The sequence below is a fragment of the Pipistrellus hanaki genome (assembly GCF_964339955.1).
Source record: "Pipistrellus hanaki genome assembly, chromosome: 13".
NCBI lineage: Eukaryota > Metazoa > Chordata > Mammalia > Chiroptera > Vespertilionidae > Pipistrellus > Pipistrellus hanaki.
The window spans coordinates 52,678,406-52,696,100 of NC_140515.1; the positions used below are offsets into that span (position 1 = coordinate 52,678,406).

General features: G+C 60.0%; 1 protein-coding gene across 1 annotated transcript in view; it reads left to right on the forward strand.

Moving 5' to 3' along the window:
* The window catches only part of TTC21A (tetratricopeptide repeat domain 21A), a 29,339-nt gene extending 13,889 nt beyond the window's left edge, over positions 1-15,450 (forward strand). The window contains exons 10-29 of the mRNA XM_084902784.1: positions 368-465; positions 656-856; positions 1,546-1,675; positions 3,462-3,619; positions 3,820-4,035; positions 6,231-6,469; positions 7,183-7,255; positions 7,350-7,460; positions 7,814-7,952; positions 8,157-8,260; positions 9,058-9,246; positions 10,178-10,288; positions 10,977-11,058; positions 12,162-12,312; positions 12,545-12,706; positions 12,846-13,038; positions 13,143-13,367; positions 13,882-14,002; positions 14,176-14,243; positions 14,376-15,450. Coding sequence (XP_084758910.1) covers positions 368-465; positions 656-856; positions 1,546-1,675; positions 3,462-3,619; positions 3,820-4,035; positions 6,231-6,469; positions 7,183-7,255; positions 7,350-7,460; positions 7,814-7,952; positions 8,157-8,260; positions 9,058-9,246; positions 10,178-10,288; positions 10,977-11,058; positions 12,162-12,312; positions 12,545-12,706; positions 12,846-13,038; positions 13,143-13,367; positions 13,882-14,002; positions 14,176-14,243; positions 14,376-14,453 — 2,849 coding nt within the window. The 3' untranslated portion in view covers positions 14,454-15,450. The remainder of the gene's footprint in view (positions 1-367; positions 466-655; positions 857-1,545; positions 1,676-3,461; positions 3,620-3,819; positions 4,036-6,230; positions 6,470-7,182; positions 7,256-7,349; positions 7,461-7,813; positions 7,953-8,156; positions 8,261-9,057; positions 9,247-10,177; positions 10,289-10,976; positions 11,059-12,161; positions 12,313-12,544; positions 12,707-12,845; positions 13,039-13,142; positions 13,368-13,881; positions 14,003-14,175; positions 14,244-14,375) is intronic.
* The last annotated feature ends 2,245 nt before the right edge of the window (positions 15,451-17,695 follow it).

A 17,695-nucleotide genomic window follows, 5' to 3' on the forward strand; every position in this document is an offset into this window, starting at 1 on the left:
AAATGGTCCCAGCCACCGTGGAATGTCACATCTTCATGAAAGAGTGTGTGGGACCTACTGGGAAGAGCTGTGTACGCGTCAGTGACCCGAAGTTACCTCCGGAGGGAGGCACGGTTCAAGCCAGAGCACCAACGGGGCAGGCTTGTCTACTTTGCCTTAGGATTTGAATTCTTTCCCATGAGCATGTATCGCTTGAAGTTTATGAAGATGTTGGAAAAGGTCCCCCGCCTCACACACACACACACACACACACACACACACCCCGAGACCCTTCCTGCCGCGGTCCCGCCACGCTCCTTGACCTGCTGGCCTGCTGGCCGTGTTTGGGAGCTTCTGGCTGCTGACCCACGTTCCGTCCCATTCCCAGGGATCATCTGGGGCCAAATCCTGGAGGGCCACCTGGAGGAGGCCGAGCACCAGCTGGAGTTCCTGAAGGAGGTGCAGCAGTCCCTGGGCAAGTCAGAGGTCAGAGCTCCCTGAGGGCATGGGTTGCTCCAGGAGGGTGTCCCCCCCACACACACCACCTCCCCAAACTCCTCCACCCCAAAGTAGAGAGTAGCCAAGATGGCCCGGCCCTCTGCTTTACCCCTCATCTACCAACTCTGCCCGGCCAGCCGGCTGGCGTCTGTCCCAAGCCCCTGGCCCGCCTCCACAGGTGCTGGTCTTCCTCCAAGCCCTCCTGGCGTCCAAGCGGCACAAGGGGGAGCAGGAGGTGACGGCACTCCTGCAGGAGGCGGCCGAGCTGCACTTCTCCGGCATGCAGGGCCTCCCCCTGGGCCCCGAGTACTTCGAGAAGCTGGACCCCCTCTTCCTGGTCTGCATCGTCCGGGAGTACCTGTTCTTCTGCCCCAAGCAGGTTAGACGCAGGCGCATCTTCCCGGCGGGGGGCGGAGTGCAGGTTCGGACAGAGGCAGGGTGTGTCCCCCCCTCCCCCCCCCCCCCCGGCCGGTCACCGGGCTGCCGCGAGCCCCCTGTGGGCGGGAAGCCCAGTGCTCCTCAGACTTGCACACGCGGCACGCAGATCGCCCGGGGGTCATTCCGGTGCAGGGACTGACTGACTCCGATAGAAGCTCTGCCCCCAGGTGACGCCAGGGCTCTGGGGCAGGAACCTCATCTGGAGGAGCAGGGCCCTGGCTCGGGCCCCGGCCCTTATCCTAGAGAGGAGCCGCGCTCCCTGTTCCCAGAAGTCTTCCAAGAAGGATGTTAGTCTGGACTTGTCCGTCCTGCTTTCCCAGCCAGTTGAGATTCCTTGTGGGCAAGGATCAGATCTGACATGCCTGGTATCCCTCATGCCTGGCCATGAGTCATCCCACAGCTGTTTACCGAGCGCTCTGCCCCGTGCCCGGCACCAGGCGAGGCACTCGGGGCACAGCATGGACGACACACAGCCCTGTCCCTGGCGCACCTGCTCCGCACCGGGTAGTACCGGTCATAGGGACGGACGGGAATTAAATCTGCAGGGAGTCCCGTTCCTCCCTGGGAGAGCTTTTCCTGAGGCTCCTCCCAGGAGGGGCCAGACCTCACAGCCAGGTCCGCGTTCCACAGCCCCGGTCGCCTGGCCAGATCGTGTCTCCACTCCTTAAGCAAGTCGCCATGATCCTGACTCCTGTCGTGAAAGCAGCACCAGCCCTGATTGGCCCCTTGTATGTGATGGCTCAGGTCAAGTATCTCTCAGGTGAGCCTGTGGGTCCTTCCACCCCCAGGTTAGTGTCCATGGGCTCCCTGCCTGGGACGCTTTACACATACATTCACACACACTCACACACACACACTCACTCATACACACTTACACACTCACACTCACACACACACACACTCACACACACTTACTCACACTCACACACACACACACTCACTCACACACATTTACACACTCACACTCACACACACACACTCACACACATTTACACACTCACACTCACACACACACTCATACACACACTCTCACACTCAGACTCACACACACACACACACACACACACACGCACTTACACACTCACACTCACCAGGCCTGCACAGTCCTGCCTCCCAGCCTCCAATCCCCTGAAGCCCCCCTGCCCTCCCTCACCAGCAGGGGTCTCCCACACCCAGGCCTTTTGCTGATTGCGTGGCCTCTGTGGGGCAGTGGCCCCTGCATCTGCACTGCGGGCAGGCACTGCTCTGACACCAGGACACCCAGCACTCCAACAGGCAGACATTCCTCCTCCACACTGGCTTTCTAGTGAGGACACGACCGCCAAGCACCCTGTACTGTTTTATCAGGAGAAAATAAAAGGCCCCGATCCTGGAGAGAGAGGGAAGAAGGAGAGAACCCTTTTCGGTGCCCTCTTTTCCCCTCCCTCCCTCCCTCCCCTCTCTCTCCCTGCGGCCTTTCACCCCCTCAGCTGGAGAGCCAAGCTGACGCCTGTTGTCTGGGGCTGCCCAGGCACCCCGAATGCCACGCGCCTGTCTGTCCTCTGGCGCCGTGTTGGGTGGGTTGCACTCTGCCGAGGGCTCCCCCGTCTTCATCCTCGGTCCTCCCAGTGTTCACCTGGGTACCAGGTTTGCCCCCAGCTTTAAGGTCTCCTGGGCACCAGGTGAGGGAAGGAGCACGCCCCCTGGGGTGCTGGCAGCTGCCAGCGGGTTTAGGGCCAAAGCAAGGCCTCCAGAGGGTGTCGTTGCCTTGGTGACAGCTTGTCCTTGCTGCAGCGCCCAGGGACGGAGCAGGGAGCAGGGGACCCAGGAGCAGGTGTGCCCAGCCCATCAGGTCATGTGGCGGGGGGCCTGGCTGGCCTGCGGCCTGTTTTGCTCCCAGCCTCCGGTGACCCCCGAGCTTGTGTTTTCAATGTTTGTTTTCCCTGGAGCGGGAGCCGTTGAGGGACCTGGCTGCCCTCCCAGCTCACTGCACCGCACCCCTGGGATGCCACTGGCTCTCAGCACCATGGTGCCCGGGCATCTGCAGCTCGGCCTCAGGAGCTGGAGGGCCCTGGGTCACAGGCCGGCTTTGTCCCAGTCTTCCATCTAAAAACCAAGGAAAATGACGCCGAGCTGGCAGGGCTGGGCAAATGCTAAGCCCGCCTTTCTGCCGCGCTCTGCGTGGGCTGGGCACCGAGTAGGTGCCTCGTAAGTTGGGGCAAGTCTCGTGGCCGTTATCCTTGGGTTTCACCCTGCTCTCGGGTGTGGGACCAGGCCTCAGGTGTCCCCGGAGCTGCCAGGTGGAGCCGTGCGGTGACGCAGGCGCCTCCCCGAGGGTGACAGAGAGGAGGGAGGTGTGGCCCTGAGGTCTGAGTTTCACAAAAACTGTGTCGTTCTCATTGTAGGAGGAGCCCTCTGGGTGAGGCAGGCAGAACAGAACTGGGTAAAATGCCAACCAGGGGCGCTCCTGGGTAGCAGGACACGTAAAGGCCGCTCTGCCTTTGCCCCCTGGGTCCCGCGTGGCCCCCGGGCTCCCTGGATGCAGGGGTCTGTTTGGTTATTTCTAGGGGAACTAGAGAATGCCCAGAACACCGTGCAGCGCTGCCTGGAGCTGGACCCCACCTCCGTGCACGCCCACCTCCTCAAGTCCCAGATCTACCTAGCCCAGGGCAACTTCGCCATGTGCTCCCACTGCTTAGAGCTGGGCGTCAGCCACAACTTCCAGGTGGGGGGTCCTCTGCGCCCTGTCACCTGCTCAGCACCCCCAAAGCCCAGCTGGCTGGGAGAGAAGCCCCGGGAGCTCCCTGAATCCTCTGACCCTCCACTGGCCCGCAAGGGGGGGGGGGGGGGAGGCAGGCTCAGTGGGCTCTGGGTGCTCTGAGCAGCAGTGGTGATGGAGCCCCGCCCTCTGCTGGGCTCTTCTAGGTGCGAGACCACCCCCTGTACCACTTCATCAAGGCCAGGGCCCTCAACAAGTCTGGGGACTACCCAGAAGCCATCAAGACCCTGAAAATGATCATCAAATTACCGACTCTGAAGGTGGAGGAAGGCAAGAAGGTCCGCGGGCCTTCGGTGGGGCCCAGTGAGCGGGTGTCCATCCTGCTGGAGCTGGCAGATGCCCTCCGGATGAATGGGGAGCTGGTAAGCAAGGCCAGCTCTCCTCCTTGGGCACTGGGGCGTGCTGGAGGGCCAGGGCCGGCCTGGGCACCAGGCCTTTTGATTCTGGCTAACAATGACCTAGGCTGACATCTTTGTCTTTCTTCGTCTGAAAGCATAGCTCTCTCCTGCCTAACGGGCCTCAGTGGCTCCCGTGGCCCTCAGCATAAAGCCCCACTCTGACTGAGACCTGCCTGATCTGTGCCCTGCCTGTGTCCCTGTCCTTGTCAGCATCCTCGGGGGGGGGGGGGGGGAGACACAGGCCCCTCCGGCCCACCCCAGGTGTCTGTGCAGATTGGGCAATGCATACCTGCCGGTAGACACCATCTTTATATATATAATTGATCTGTTACAGAGAGGAAGGGAGAGGGATAGAGAGTTAGAAACATCAATGAGAGAGAAACATCGATCAGCTGCCTCCTGCACACCCCCTACTAGATAGATATGTGCCCAAAACCAAGGTACATGCCCTTGACTAGAATCGAACCTGGGACCCTTGAGTCTGAAGGCTGACGCTCTATCCACTGAGCCAAACCGGTTAGGGCACGCCATCATCTTTATGAACCGTGTCCCCTTGGAGCGTTGCAGTGTATGACCTGTGAGGGGCAGCCCTGGGACCTTCAAAGGTCTGGCAGGGGCAAGGCCAGGGCTGGGGGAGATGGCCACTGCATGTGACCCTTGGCCTCACTGGCCTTGGCCGCTCAGCTGCTCCCCAGGACCACCTGTCTCCATGGTCCACCAGTCCCGGGCCATCCTGCTTCCTCCGACAACGATCTCGGCAGAGGGGAATCAGTCCGTGAGGACTTTTCTTGCTAAAGTTAAAATTTGCCTCTTGGGCAAAGATGGGGATGTTTACGGTACTGCCCTCCCTTGAATCTGCCAAAAAGCATTAAAAGTAGAGAAGGAACCTCCATCTGTAACAAAATTAGGAGACAGCTGCCTCTGGGAAGAGTTGACAGCCATTTGTTCAGTTATGGATGGAGGACTCCCCTGGGATGGGGCCCGGGATAAAGGAGGTCACAAGACCCCCGTCCTTGCCGAAGCTACCCTGGGGGACACAGAGGAAGCAGGGTGCAGGGAGTGGGGGGCCTGAGGTTCTGGCCTTCGCTTGAAACTTTCTGAACTGGGGCCGTGGTCAAGCCACAGGAAAAGCAGGGACATTCCTGGAGGAACCCACATCCAGCCCATAGAGGGGCAGGCCGCTGAGCAAGGATCCCCTCTGAAATGCCCGTGGTTTCCGCTGTCCCGGACTCCTCCTCTGGGGCAGCGGCCAGAGGAGAGTAAGGAGGGGAGTAACTTTCGCAGCTCCCTCGGCCAAGATAACAGACCCGAGACGAGGGGTCATCAGAATGGGCCCAACATGGAACTATAGGTTACTGGATGGACGGAGGCAGAGAAGGAGGATAAAGTAGACAAAAGATTATACTTTAGGGCAGTGGTCGGCAAACTCAGTCAACGGAGCCAAATATCAACAGTACAACGATTGAAATTTTGTTTGAGAGCCAAAACTGACTTCTGCAAATGGGCCACGGAGTTTCAATTGCACTGTATTTTAAAAAATATATTTTTTATTGATTTTTTACAGAGAGGAAAGGAGAGGGATAGAGAGAAACATCAATCAGCTGCCTCCTGCACACCTCCTACTGGGGATGTGCCCACAACCAATGTACATGCCCTTGAGCAGAATCGAACCTGGGACCGTTCAGTCCCCAGACGGACGCTCTATCCACTGAGCCAAACCGGTATTGGCTAATCCCACAACATTTAGACAGGAAAGTTCAAGGACATGCGTCCATAGGTCGGTTTCCCATGGGAAGACTTTGAGGCGGTAAGGAATAGGGAGGATCTTACAGTTGGGGGTTTCTGTATCCACCCCCCAGCTGGCTGGGCACCCTGCCCTCCAAGGACAGTGACCCTGGACAGCTAAGCCATGTCTCCTCTTTCTGCCCCGGAAGCCCCTCTGCAGATGGAGGAGGGTCATCCTATGTCTGGCTCCCACGTAGCAGGATTGCTCCCGGCAGCCGTCTCCCCGTTTCATTTCTCTCCCGGGCCAGGAGGGAGGGAAGACTTTGCTGGACAGGGGGATCGCTTTAAGTCTCCTAGAAGCGATTTTAAGTGTTATCAGGCCTCTTGCGGTGGGGGGAGGCAAATGGAGGGTGTGCTGGGTTCCCGTGTCCTAGCACGAGGCCACCAAGGTCATGCAAGATGCCATCGACGAGTTCAGTGGCACGCCGGAGGAGACGCGCATCACCATCGCCAACGTGGACCTGGCCCTGAGCAAGGGGAACGTGGACATGGCGCTGAGCATGCTGAGGAACATCACGCCCAAGCAGCCCTACTACACGGAGGCCAAGGAGAAGATGGCCAGCATCTACCTGCACACCCGCAAGGACATCCGCCTCTACATTGGCTGCTACCGGTGAGCGCCCCCCTCCAGCCCCCACCACCCCCCCTCCAGCGGCTTCGCATGAAAGCGTGAAGCTTCCCCGAGGGCTAGCACTGAGCGTGGTGGGTCAGCCAGGCCGGCTCCGTGCCGAGTTCCGAGGACACTGAGCCCTGCTTGCACCCCCTCCCCCATGTATGGCCCACATTCAGGGGGGGTGGGGGGAACCATGGGAACACACTTCTGCCCTGGCCCCCGGCTCCGCCCATCCTTGAGGAAATATCCAATGACTTGAATGGGACTAATGTGAGGTGAAGGAGGATGGAGAATGGATCTGAAGCCCCAAGCCGCTGTCTATGATTTGACATGGGGACCCCGAGGTTACCTTCCCAATCCCTTTCCTCAGGCAAAACTCCATTTAGGCAATTCAGGTGGGAGGGGCGGGGGGGGGGGTGGGAAGACTATCTCAATGGCAGTGGGAAACCGTAAACAGTGGGGTGACATGGTCAGATTGGAGTCTTAGTAAGAGCTGTGTGGCTGCCTCGTGGGGAGCGGTCTGGAGGGCTGGGCGGAGGCTCTGGCCATGGCCCAGGTGACAGAGAGGAGAGCCTCATGCACAGTGGGCTCTCAGCGAGTCCTGGAGGAATGAATGAATGTCGGCCAGGACTAGCGGAAAGAGAGAAGGAGGTGGGTTCGGGAATATGAAGGACACACACGGGTCTGAGATAAGCTCCCCGTTACCTGCGCAGGGAGCTCTGTGAACATCTGCCCGGCCCCGACACCAGCCTGCTGCTGGGCGACGCTTTCATGAACATTCTGGAGGTGAGCAAGTCGCTGCGCCCACCCCCCGCCCCCCACCCAATTTCACCTCCCCGGTGGGAGAGAAGGCAGAGACCCCTGACTCTTTCCCCACCAGCCCGAGAAGGCCCTGGAGGCTTATGACGAGGCCTATAGAAAGAACCCACATGACGCCTCCCTGGTCAGCAGAATCGGGCGCGCTTATGTGAAGGCCCACGAGTACACCAAGGTCAGGCTGGGCTGGGCTGGGCGGGAAGAGGTGGGGAGGGCCAGCCCAGCAGGGAAGGCGGAGGAGGGTGCATGGGTTGGGGAGAGGGTCAGGATGGGAGGGAAGTGGCCGAGATCCCCCTGAGCTCCCCGCTGTGAATGGGGTGCCAGCCAAGGGGAGAACTCAGCAACCCTCCCCCACCCCCCACACCTGCTCAGGAGGAAGCCTGAGCCCTCCAGCTGGGAGGGCCTTTTCATCTCAGGCTTCTGTGTCCTGGAGGGGCCCACAGGTGTGGCGGCCGCTGCGGGGAACCCAAGGGGAGGCAGTCCAGGGTAGAACCCGACCTGATGCCAGTATTTCCTGTTTGCACAAAGGCAATTAATTTTTATGAGGCTGCCCAGAAGATTAGCGGGCAGGACTTTCTGTGCTGTGATCTAGCTGAACTGCTCCTGAAGTTAAAGAAGTTCAACAAAGCAGAAAAGGTTTTGAAGCAGGCCCTGGAACACGACGTAGGTGAGGTAGCATTCTAGCTCGCTCCCCTTGCATCAGGAGCAGGCTTATTGCCCCCCAACCCCCACCCCAGTTCTGTCTTCTCTTACAGAATGAGGCAGGCACTAGATACTAGCTGAGGTCCTGAACCCAGCCCCCTCCCTCCCTCCCACCCATCCCAGGGCTCCCAAGAGGCAGAGAACAGTAATTTGAGTTTCCATTTTGCAGCCACAGACATCCCATCCATGATGAATGATGTCAAGTGCTTGCTTTTGCTGGCAAAGGTTTACAAGAGCCATAAGAAAGAAGAGGTGCTGGAAACCTTGAACAAGGTAATTGGCTCTAATGGTGCTGAGAGGGCTTTGCCCTCTAAGCTGGGACTTGCACGTGGCTTTGCCACGGGAGGACCGGCACCCTCTCATTAGTCCGAGGCTTGAGCCTGTCCAAACGCTGTAGCCGCTCTTCATACTTCCCCTCTGGGCTGCCCCTGACGGGACAGTGCCTGGTCATTCCTGTTTTGCCTCCCTCACTCTTTCCACCCGGCGGTGCGGCCTGCCGCTTGCTCCTGGGGTGCATTCTGGGGTGGTAGAGGCACAGCCCACTCTGGCCGCTGGGTTTATCCCACTGTTTGCCATGGGGTTCCCATTCCTCTCTCTGGCCCCCGGGGAGCTCAGTGCTGATGTGGGCCCTCTTCCTGGCATCGTCACTGTCCTCCGGCCTGATGCTCTCTAGCTACTCACCTGGTCATTGCATGTCGTGGACACCTGTGAGGGCTGCCTCACATTCGCAGCAGCACAATGTTCAGAACAAATGCGCCCTTCAGAACACAGCTTGCACTGAATACCTACTGTGTGCTTGTTCGAGCCCGTAGGTCCGGCCTAAGCAAATGAGACACAGTAAGTGCCAAGGTGTGATGGAAGCGGGCGAACAAGGAGAATACAAGAAGCGTTCTGTGTGAGGGCTGTCCCAGGCGTGCCCGGAGGGACCCAGATTTGCTCAAGGGTGCCCGAGACGCCCTCTCTAACGCTGCGAGCTCTGGGGACGGAGCCGGGGGCTTGCTGTGAACTGGCCCGAGGTTCTGGCGCATCGGGCTCCAAGTTTCTGATCCTGAGTCGGCTGGTTTCCCGAGGCCCTGGACCTCCAGTCCCGGATCCTGAAGCGTGTTCCGCTGGAGCAGCCGGAGGGGATTCCCTCCCAGAAGGAGCTGGCAGCCTCCATCTGCTTCCAGTTCGGGGAGCACTACGTGGTGGAGAAGGAGTACGACAAGGCAGTGCGCTCCCTCAAGGATGCCCTCTCCTACGCGCCCACCGACAACAAGGTGGGGTCCGCGAAGCCAGACCCCCCCCCTCCTCCTCCTCCTCCTCCTTCTCCTCCTCCTCCTCCTTCTCCTCCTCCTCCTCCTCCTCCTCCTCCTCGCGGGGCACGACACTGCCCGTCGAGCTCCCCGACCGGCGGGGCACAGCCTGTAGCTCCCCGAGGAGCCCGGGCGTAAGCGGCATGGGACCTCCGGTGTGGGGGCCGCACTGGCCGACCCCAGGGCCTCTCCCACCGCAGCCCCTGGAGCCAGGCCGGGGAGCCCCACTCTGACAGCCACTGGTGGAGGGGAGAGTGGGAAGACTTTGCTGAACATCATGTCAGTCTGGCGTCTTCGTGTCCCCCTTGGAGGTGGGGAGGCGATGAGAGCGTGGCTGCCAGGGGCTCTGGGCGTGAGGCCCCGGGCGAAGTTTCCCAGGAGGCTTGGAGGCGTGAGGGAGGCGAGGCCCTTGTCAGGGAATGTGGCTGGGGTTCAGGCTAAGAGAGTAAATGGAGAACTGAGGGACAGACCCTTCATTCACCAAATGTGTTCGCACCTCACAGATTCCTCACGCATGCCGGGTAGTCAGTCCACTAGGCCCCCCTGGAGGCACGTACACAGGCAGTCCCCCCACCCTGAGATCCGGGAACTCGGAAGAAGGGGTGCCTGCCCCCGAGTCTGAGGTGCAGAGGGCCTCCCAGAAGAGGGGAGGTCAGCGTTGAAGCTGAAGGATGAGTGCGAGTTACCCAGCCCCCGACTTGGAGAGGGCCGTTAGCGAAACACACGTCATGGCTGGTGTCCTGGGGGGAGACGAGAAGGGCCAGTCCTCCCAGGGAACCTGAGACTCACCCTGGAAGCAGAGCGGGTGGAGCTGAGTGTGGGAGACCAAGGCATCCATCCCCGAGGGGTCCCAGGGCGCTCCCCGGTTGGCTCCTCACTTGCGCTCTCGCTCCAGGTGGTGCTGGAGCTGGCGCGGATCTCCCTGCTGCAGGGCCACCTGGACCTGTGCCAGCAGCACTGCGCGGTCCTCCTGGAGACCGACAAGTACCGGGAGACCGCCTGCGTGGTGAGGGGCCCGGGACCTCCTCCCCGCCCGCCCTCCGCAGGCTCCTGCAACCGCCGCAGGCCTGGCTGCAAGCACTCCCAGGCCTGGCTGACCCGCGGGGCAGACACTCCTCGTCCTTCAGACGGGAGGGGGTGGGCTGTCAGCAGGGGGCAGCATCTACCTCCTGGCACAATCCCAGGGAGGCAGGAGGTCCATTCACTCCAGGGGAAACCACACCTACCGTGGGTGAAGGCCAGGGTGGGGCCGGTTCCTGGGGTTCCGAGGGAAAGTGTGTGTGGGAAGAGTCCCCCTCCCCAGAGCTACTGGTCCCTATCGCCTAGGCCACCTCCAGGGCCACCCCAGCAGAGCAGGGGAGCCCCCAGTCTGCCTCCCCGGCCTGGGGCTGGCAGTTCTCAGACGCGGGTCAAAAGGTCCCACTGGTGTCCAGCCCTGGCCTTCCCTTCCCACCTCCATGCTCCCACCCCCACCCCTCACACCCCACCCCCTCCTCCCCTCACCTCCCCCAGGCAGCCCCGCCTCTGGGCTCCTCCTGTGGCAGCTCCTCCCAGTGCCCAGGGAAGCTTTTCCACTTTTCCTCCTTACCCTCGACCCCCCTTCCCCATCCCCCACCCTCCCTCACCCCCTGCTCCTCACCCCCACCCCCTCGCAAGCTGCTGTCAGGAATTCTGGAGCTGTGTCTTTTTGCTAGATGATGGCAGACCTGATGTTCAGGAAGCAGGAATACGAAGCTGCCATCAACCTCTACCACCAGGTCCTGGAGAAAGCGCCAGGTAGCTGTCCGCCTGGAGCCCGCCCTCCGAGATCGGCCGCCCGTGGCAGTTCCCACCGGCGAGGGCCGCTCGCTCGCTCTCCCCAGGAGGGTGGGCCCCCTCCCCGCCTTCCTGACCGGGCCGAGGAAACCCCTTCCTCTCCGATTGTTCCCGCAAAGGCAGGAAGCTGATAAGGCCCCGATGGAACGTGCTGGCCCTTCCCTTGTCCGAGGGGCCGGTTCCGGGCCTCCGGCAGGGCAGCGCTTGGCACCGGCCCCAGGACAGCCTGTCTGTCCCCAAGCCCCAGGCAGCGGGGTCCCACCCAAGTCCCCTCCTGAGGGGCCGCAGGCCCCTGGAAGCGGCTGAGAAATACACACACACACACACACACACACACACACACACACACCCACACCGCGGGCGTGTTGCTCCGCGGCCTCTCGCTCCGGCACAGCCCCCTCCCCTCCCCGCTTCTGGCTGGAGGAGGCGCCAGACCCAGCGGGCGGCAGCCGCCTGCCCAGAGGCCCTGCACATCGTGGCTGTTGGGCGTGTGGGTCCTGGAGCCAGGATGTCTAGGGCTGAATCCCGGTCTCCCACTTAGCGGCGGGCGGTGTAAACCTCTGGCAGATTTCTTAGCCTCTTTTGTGTCCCGTTTCCTCGTCTGTAAAATGGGAACAAGAAGAGTGACTGCTCCATTGTGTAGTTAATGCCCAGGTAGCACGCCGTAAGGCCCGGTTCCGTGGAACTGTCAGCCGCGATGACCGCTGCTGGACGCATCACGGTCGCACTCTCTCCGCACTGGGGGCCCGTGGAGACCCTGAGCGACTGGGATGTCCCTGTGTCTCCTGGTCCTCCCTGCTCCTCCCAGCCTGGAGACCGCTGCTCTTCTGTTTTATTTTTATTTTTTTAAAGTATATTTTATTGATTTTTTTTTACAGAGAGGAAGGGAGAGGGAGAGAGAGCTAGAAACATCGATGAGAGAGAATCATCCATCAGCTGCCTCTTGTACACCCCGCAACCAAGGTACATGCCCTTGACCGGAATCGAACCCGGGACCCTTCAGTCCACAGACTCAGTGGCTCTACCACTGAGCCAAACCAGCTTCGGCTGCTCTTCTGTTTCAGACCACTTTTCCGTCCTGAACAAACTGATCGACCTGCTTCGGAGAAGCGGCAAGCTGGAGGACGCCCCTGTGTTCTTTGAACTGGCCAAGAAGATGTCCAGCCGAGTGCTCTTGGAGCCAGGGTTCAACTACTGCACAGGCATCTACCACTGGTGAGTGGGGCAGGGGCGGGGGCGGGGGGAAGGGAAGGGGGACCCAGGGGGGGGGCGGTGCCCAGCCTTTACAAGGAGGAGGCGCTCTCCTTCGCAGGCACGCTGGGCCTTTGCAGAAATTCAGCTTCCAGACCAGGGAGCCGGGAGACCGGCGCCCCGGCCCCTGCCCGCGCCGGGTCCCTGTCTCCCCGGTCTCCCCGTGTGACGCTGGCGTTTCTCCCCTCCGTGGCAGGCACATAGGGCAGCCCACCGAGGCGCTGAAGCTCCTCAACAAAGCCCGCAAGGACAGCACGTGGGGCCAGAGCGCCACCTGCCACATGGTGCAGATCTGCCTGAACCCGGACAACGAGATCGTGGGGGGAGAGGCCTTCCACAACCTGGTGCCGGAGGAAAGGTCAGGGCAGGGCGGCTGGCCCCCTGGGGGCGGGGGCGGGACCCGGGAGAGGCGGGGAGAGCCTGCGGCCTCCGGCCCAGACGTGCACCGAGGGCTGGCAGGCCCGCAGCCTCAGGTGCCCCCCCCCCCATGCCTCCAGTTGCCCCAGCAGGAAGGAGTCGGAGCAGCTGGGCGTGAGGACCGCCGAGAAACTGCTGCGGGAGTTCCACCCGCACTCGGCCTGGGGCCAGGCCCAGCTGCAGCTGCTGCAGGGCCTCTGCCTGCTGGCCACCAAGGAGAAGGCGAACATGGAGGCCGCGCTGGGCACCTTCATCCAGATGGCCCAGGTGGAGGTGCGCCGGGCGGGCGGCCGGCCGGCTGGGTGGGCAGGGGGGTCGCGGGGGGGAGAGGCCGGGGTCCCCGGCTCAGACGTCCGCCTCCCCCTCCCCGGGCACAGAGGGACAGCGCCCCCGCGCTGCTGGCCATGGCGCAGGCCTACATGCTGCTGAAGCAGGTCCCTAAGGTGCGCACCCAGCTCAAGCGTCTGGCCAAGGCCCCGTGGGCGCTGGCCGAGGCTGAGGAGCTGGAGAAGAGCTGGCTGCTGCTGGCCGACATCTACTGCCAGGGCGGCAAGTTCGACCTGGCCTCCGAGCTGCTGCGGCGCTGCGTGCAGCACAACAAGGCAAGGGGCCAAGGCCCTGGGGGGCGGACTGGACACCGGGTGGCAGGTGTCCAAGGTAGAGCAGACGTGGGATGAGGAGAGACCAGGAAAGAGCAAGATGGGAACAGGGAGCACAGCACAGGGCAAGGCAAGGAGAGGCTAACAGCCGGGCCGGTGTGGCTCAGTGGTTGAACGTTGACCTATGAACCAGGATGTCACAGTTTGATTTCCCCATCAGGGCACATGCCCAGGTTGTGGGCTCGATCCCCAGTGGGGGGCGTGCAGGAGGCATCCGGTCAATGATTCTCTCTCATCATGGATGTTTCTATCTCTCCCTTTCTCTCTGAAATCAATAAAAATATACTTAAAAGGGAAAAAAGAGGCGGACAAAGCCGGGCAGCCAAGGGGAATGTGGGATGGGGGAGAGAATTGGGAAGGATTCCTGGGTCCAGGGGTCTCTCAGGCGAGGAGGGGCTGCGGGTGCCCAGCGCTGGGGCCTGCCTGGGGTGGGGGCTCTGAGCCGCTCTCTCCGCAGTCCTGCTACAAGGCCTACGAGTACCTGGGCTTCATCATGGAGAAGGAGCAGTCCTACATGGACGCCGCCGCCAACTACGAGCTGGCCTGGAAGTACAGCCATTATGCCAACCCCGCCGTCGGTAAGGCCACCGGCAAGGTTCCCGTGGGCGCGGGAGGGGGTCGGCAGCAGGACCGCCGCCCTGACCTCACCGCAGGCCTCGAGGCCTGTGCTCGGGCCCGCGGTGGGAGCCGGGGGGGTTACTCAGGTCATCGGAGTGCCACCGCCGTCTGTCTTCTCCCTGCCCTCGGACAGGCTTCAAGTTAGCTTTCAACTACCTGAAGGGCAAGAAATTCGTGGAGGCCATCGAAGTCTGCCACAACGTAAGCCACCAGCGCTGGCGGAAGCGGGGGTGGTGGGGGGAGAGATGGGGGGGTGGTTGGGGCGGGCAGCGGCCTGGTGTAGCGGCAGGGAGCCCCTCTGGTGTTTTGACCCCCTTTCTCTCTCTGTTCAAGGTCCTCGGGAAGTATCCCAATTACCCCAAAATCAGAGAAGACATCTTGGTGAAGGCCCAGGGCTGCCTGAGGGCCTAGCTGTGGTCAGCGGGAGCCAGATCGGATGGAAGCCACCAGCCTGCGGGGATCTCATGGCGGGGGGGGGGGGGAGAGGGGGGCAGGATGTGGATCCGTGGAGAGAGGTTCAGAAAATGACTTATTCTTCCCCAGGCCTGTACTGTGTGATTTATTTGAGCCACCCCCGCTCCGGTCCGAAGGGCCCCCCAAAACTGTATGCGTTTAGGGCACAAGCAGCCGTTTTGCTCTGGGGACCCAGGACAGCGAGCAGCTTAGCTTCCCGCTCAGGGCTCCCTGGGCACCTACCTCTCTTTTAGATCCGGTCCTTTCCCATCAGCCACTTTGATTGCAGACTCCGGGAGGGGACAGAGGGGAGCAAAGAGGTGGTTAAAAAAAAAAATGCCCTACAGCTATTTTAATGTCCTTCCGGTAGCCCTGTAAATGCCCCTCCTCTCCTGTCTGGTCCCCCGAGTCCTGGAGCTAAAGAGGCAGCCCTTCTAAAGGATGCTCCTCTCGGCCATGGTGCTCGCTGCGTCCTCCCTGGCCACAGGAGCGGATGGGAGGACCAGCTGCACAAGGTCCCCATGGCTGCGGTGCTGAGTGAGAGAGAGACCGCCACCCTGCAGCCTGCAAGGGTCGTCGGCCCACTCTGTCCCTTGCATTCTGTCTCCTCCCCGCGTCCCCAGCTGGCCTCCGCTGGTCGCCACTGGTTTGGGAAATGACCCTTGCCTAGTACAGGGAAATACATCATAAGAAAAAATAGTTCCCACTTCAGCTTCTGTAAAAGACACGGACCAGCCGAAACCGGTTTGGCTCAATGGATAGAGCGTCGGCTTGGGGACTGAAAGGTCCCGGGTTCGATTCCAGTCAGGGGCATGTGCCTTGGTTGCGGGCACATCCCCAGTGGGGGGTGTGCAGGAGGCAGCTGATCGATGACTCTCTCTCATCGATGTTTCTAACTCTGTCTCTCTCCCTTCCTCTCTGTACAAAATCAATAAAATATATTAAAAAAAAAAAAGACACGGACCAACTCATTCCTCCTCCAGAGAAACCCTGCAGCACCCACGGGGACACAGGCAGGGGTCCCTCCTTAGGTGAATGTCATTCATTGTGACTGGCAAGAGGGTGACAGAGGTCACCTTTGCTGTGCTCCCAGTGCCTGGCTTCCTGTTTACCAGGATGGCAGTAATGGGCCCGTCTGACCCTGGGGGGAAGGGACTCTGGGAATCAGGAGGTCTCGAATGTCCGTGTGTGACCTTCCTAGGACCCTTCCTTCCCCCCTCTCTTGGACTCAATGTCTCCATCCGTGGCAGGAAATTGAACCAGATCCGTGTGTTCCCAAACCATGGTACACATCCCTGCCAGTGATATTTAGAAAACATGTTTCAGGTTTAACAACTGTGTGTTTAGATGGTTTTACACAATGGAGAAGAACAGCACAACCGGCCCTTGAATCCGGAGGCGTTGTTACATAGAATGGTTCTAACTTTTAAGCATGTTGATATAACTGACATGGAGTAAAATGCTGAGTATGAGTAGCGTGTGGACATGGCAAGGCTATGGAGAGAAGTCCGGTGACTGCGGTTTGGAAACAGCAAATGAGTGAGGGTCCCTTCAGAGCAGCTCAAGTTGTCTGTCCTTGCTGGCTGCTGAGCCTTGTTGGACGTGTGGTGTGCATGGCCTCTCTGGAAGGCTTTCCCCAGGTTACTCCCCTCTTTCTTTTGGGAAAACAGTCCTGCCAAGCCTGCACAGCCAGGTTCGGTGAGCCTGAGAGGGGACGGTGAAGGATTGAGAAAAGACAGACAAGAGAATAAAGCTGGGTCTGGGTGGGACGCTGCCCTCTCTGATGGTGAGACAGCGCCACGGCCTGCAAGCCGTGTCTTTATTTTACAGCAGATTCCGCAAGGCAAAGGGAGGGCGTGGCCAAGATGTTTACAGCATTCTCATGGGTTTCGAATCTACTCAGTTACGTGCACCTGGTCAAGCTTTGTTTACTGGCTGCACCTCCCGCAGCCTCTATCACTCGGCCATGTGGGACCACAGGTTCGGACCATAACCCGTCCAAACACTGTAGCCACTCTCCCCAAGGGCTATGTTGAGAGGTCTGTCTGTACGGAAAATGATGCCGTAAAAGATTATGTATTCAGCACATTTATGTTGCTGTAAAGCCTAGACCAGTGACTGACAAACTCATTAGTCAACAGAGCCAAATATCAACAGGACAATGATTGACATTTCTTTGGAGAGCCATATTTTGTAAACTTCAACTTCTTCTAACGCCACTTCTTCAAAATAGACTCGCCCAGGCCGTGGTATTTTGTGGAAGAGCCACACGAAGGGGCCAAAGAGCCTCATGTGGCTCATGAGACTCAGTTTGCCGACCACTAACCTAGACTGTCTTCATTTATCTTTAAAAAAAAAAAAAAAAAAAAGCAAGTGGCGCTGTGGCTCTAGAGGGGGAGTGAGCAGGCTCAGTCTAGCCATGGGCTGTGTCCACAGGGTAGGAGAGCGCAGGGCCTAACAGCTGAGGTATTGGAGCTGCTGGAGGCTGCCACCCAGACCCCAGGCCAGTCACAGCTGAGCCTCGCCGCCTTTGGAGAGGTGGGCTTTGGGATCACATGCTGAAGCAATCCCAACTAAAGGATTCCAGGGGCCAGTGAGAGAGCAGATGAGGCAACTTGGTGTCCACCATGAGAAGCCCCAGACCTGGCCGTCCCTGCCTCACTTGGGCACAAGGACAGCCTACCCCACCACGGGCCAGACTCGAAGCCTTGTCCTCTAGTGGCCACTGACCTCATGGCCATGTGGCCACATGCATGTATGTCCCGAGGCAAGAGATGTACCTAAATAAGGTGACAAAACTGGTAAGAAGGGGGAAAAAAAGGCTAAAACATAAAAGTCAAAGCATGAAAAGAGCATGGGAGTCATGAGGCTTGCATGTTCCAGACTCTCTCCGGAGTGCTGTACCTACATGAACTAGACAAGCTTAGGAGGTGAGCAGGGTTATTTGCACAGTCAGAACTGAGGACACCTGGGCACAGTGAGGAGGAAGTCATTTGCATAAGACTTCTCACTTGGTAGTAGAAGAGCTGGGATTGGAACTTGGCACTGTGGGTCCGTGCGCTTAACCAGTAAACCACAGAGAGCAGGAACACAGGCAGAGGGTTAGGACAAGAAGCCAGGTGTCCTTGCTGGGCCCCCTTCCCAGCACTTGTGCAAATCAGGGTTATTGCTAAGAGGGAGGCTGACCCTGCTCCTCAAAC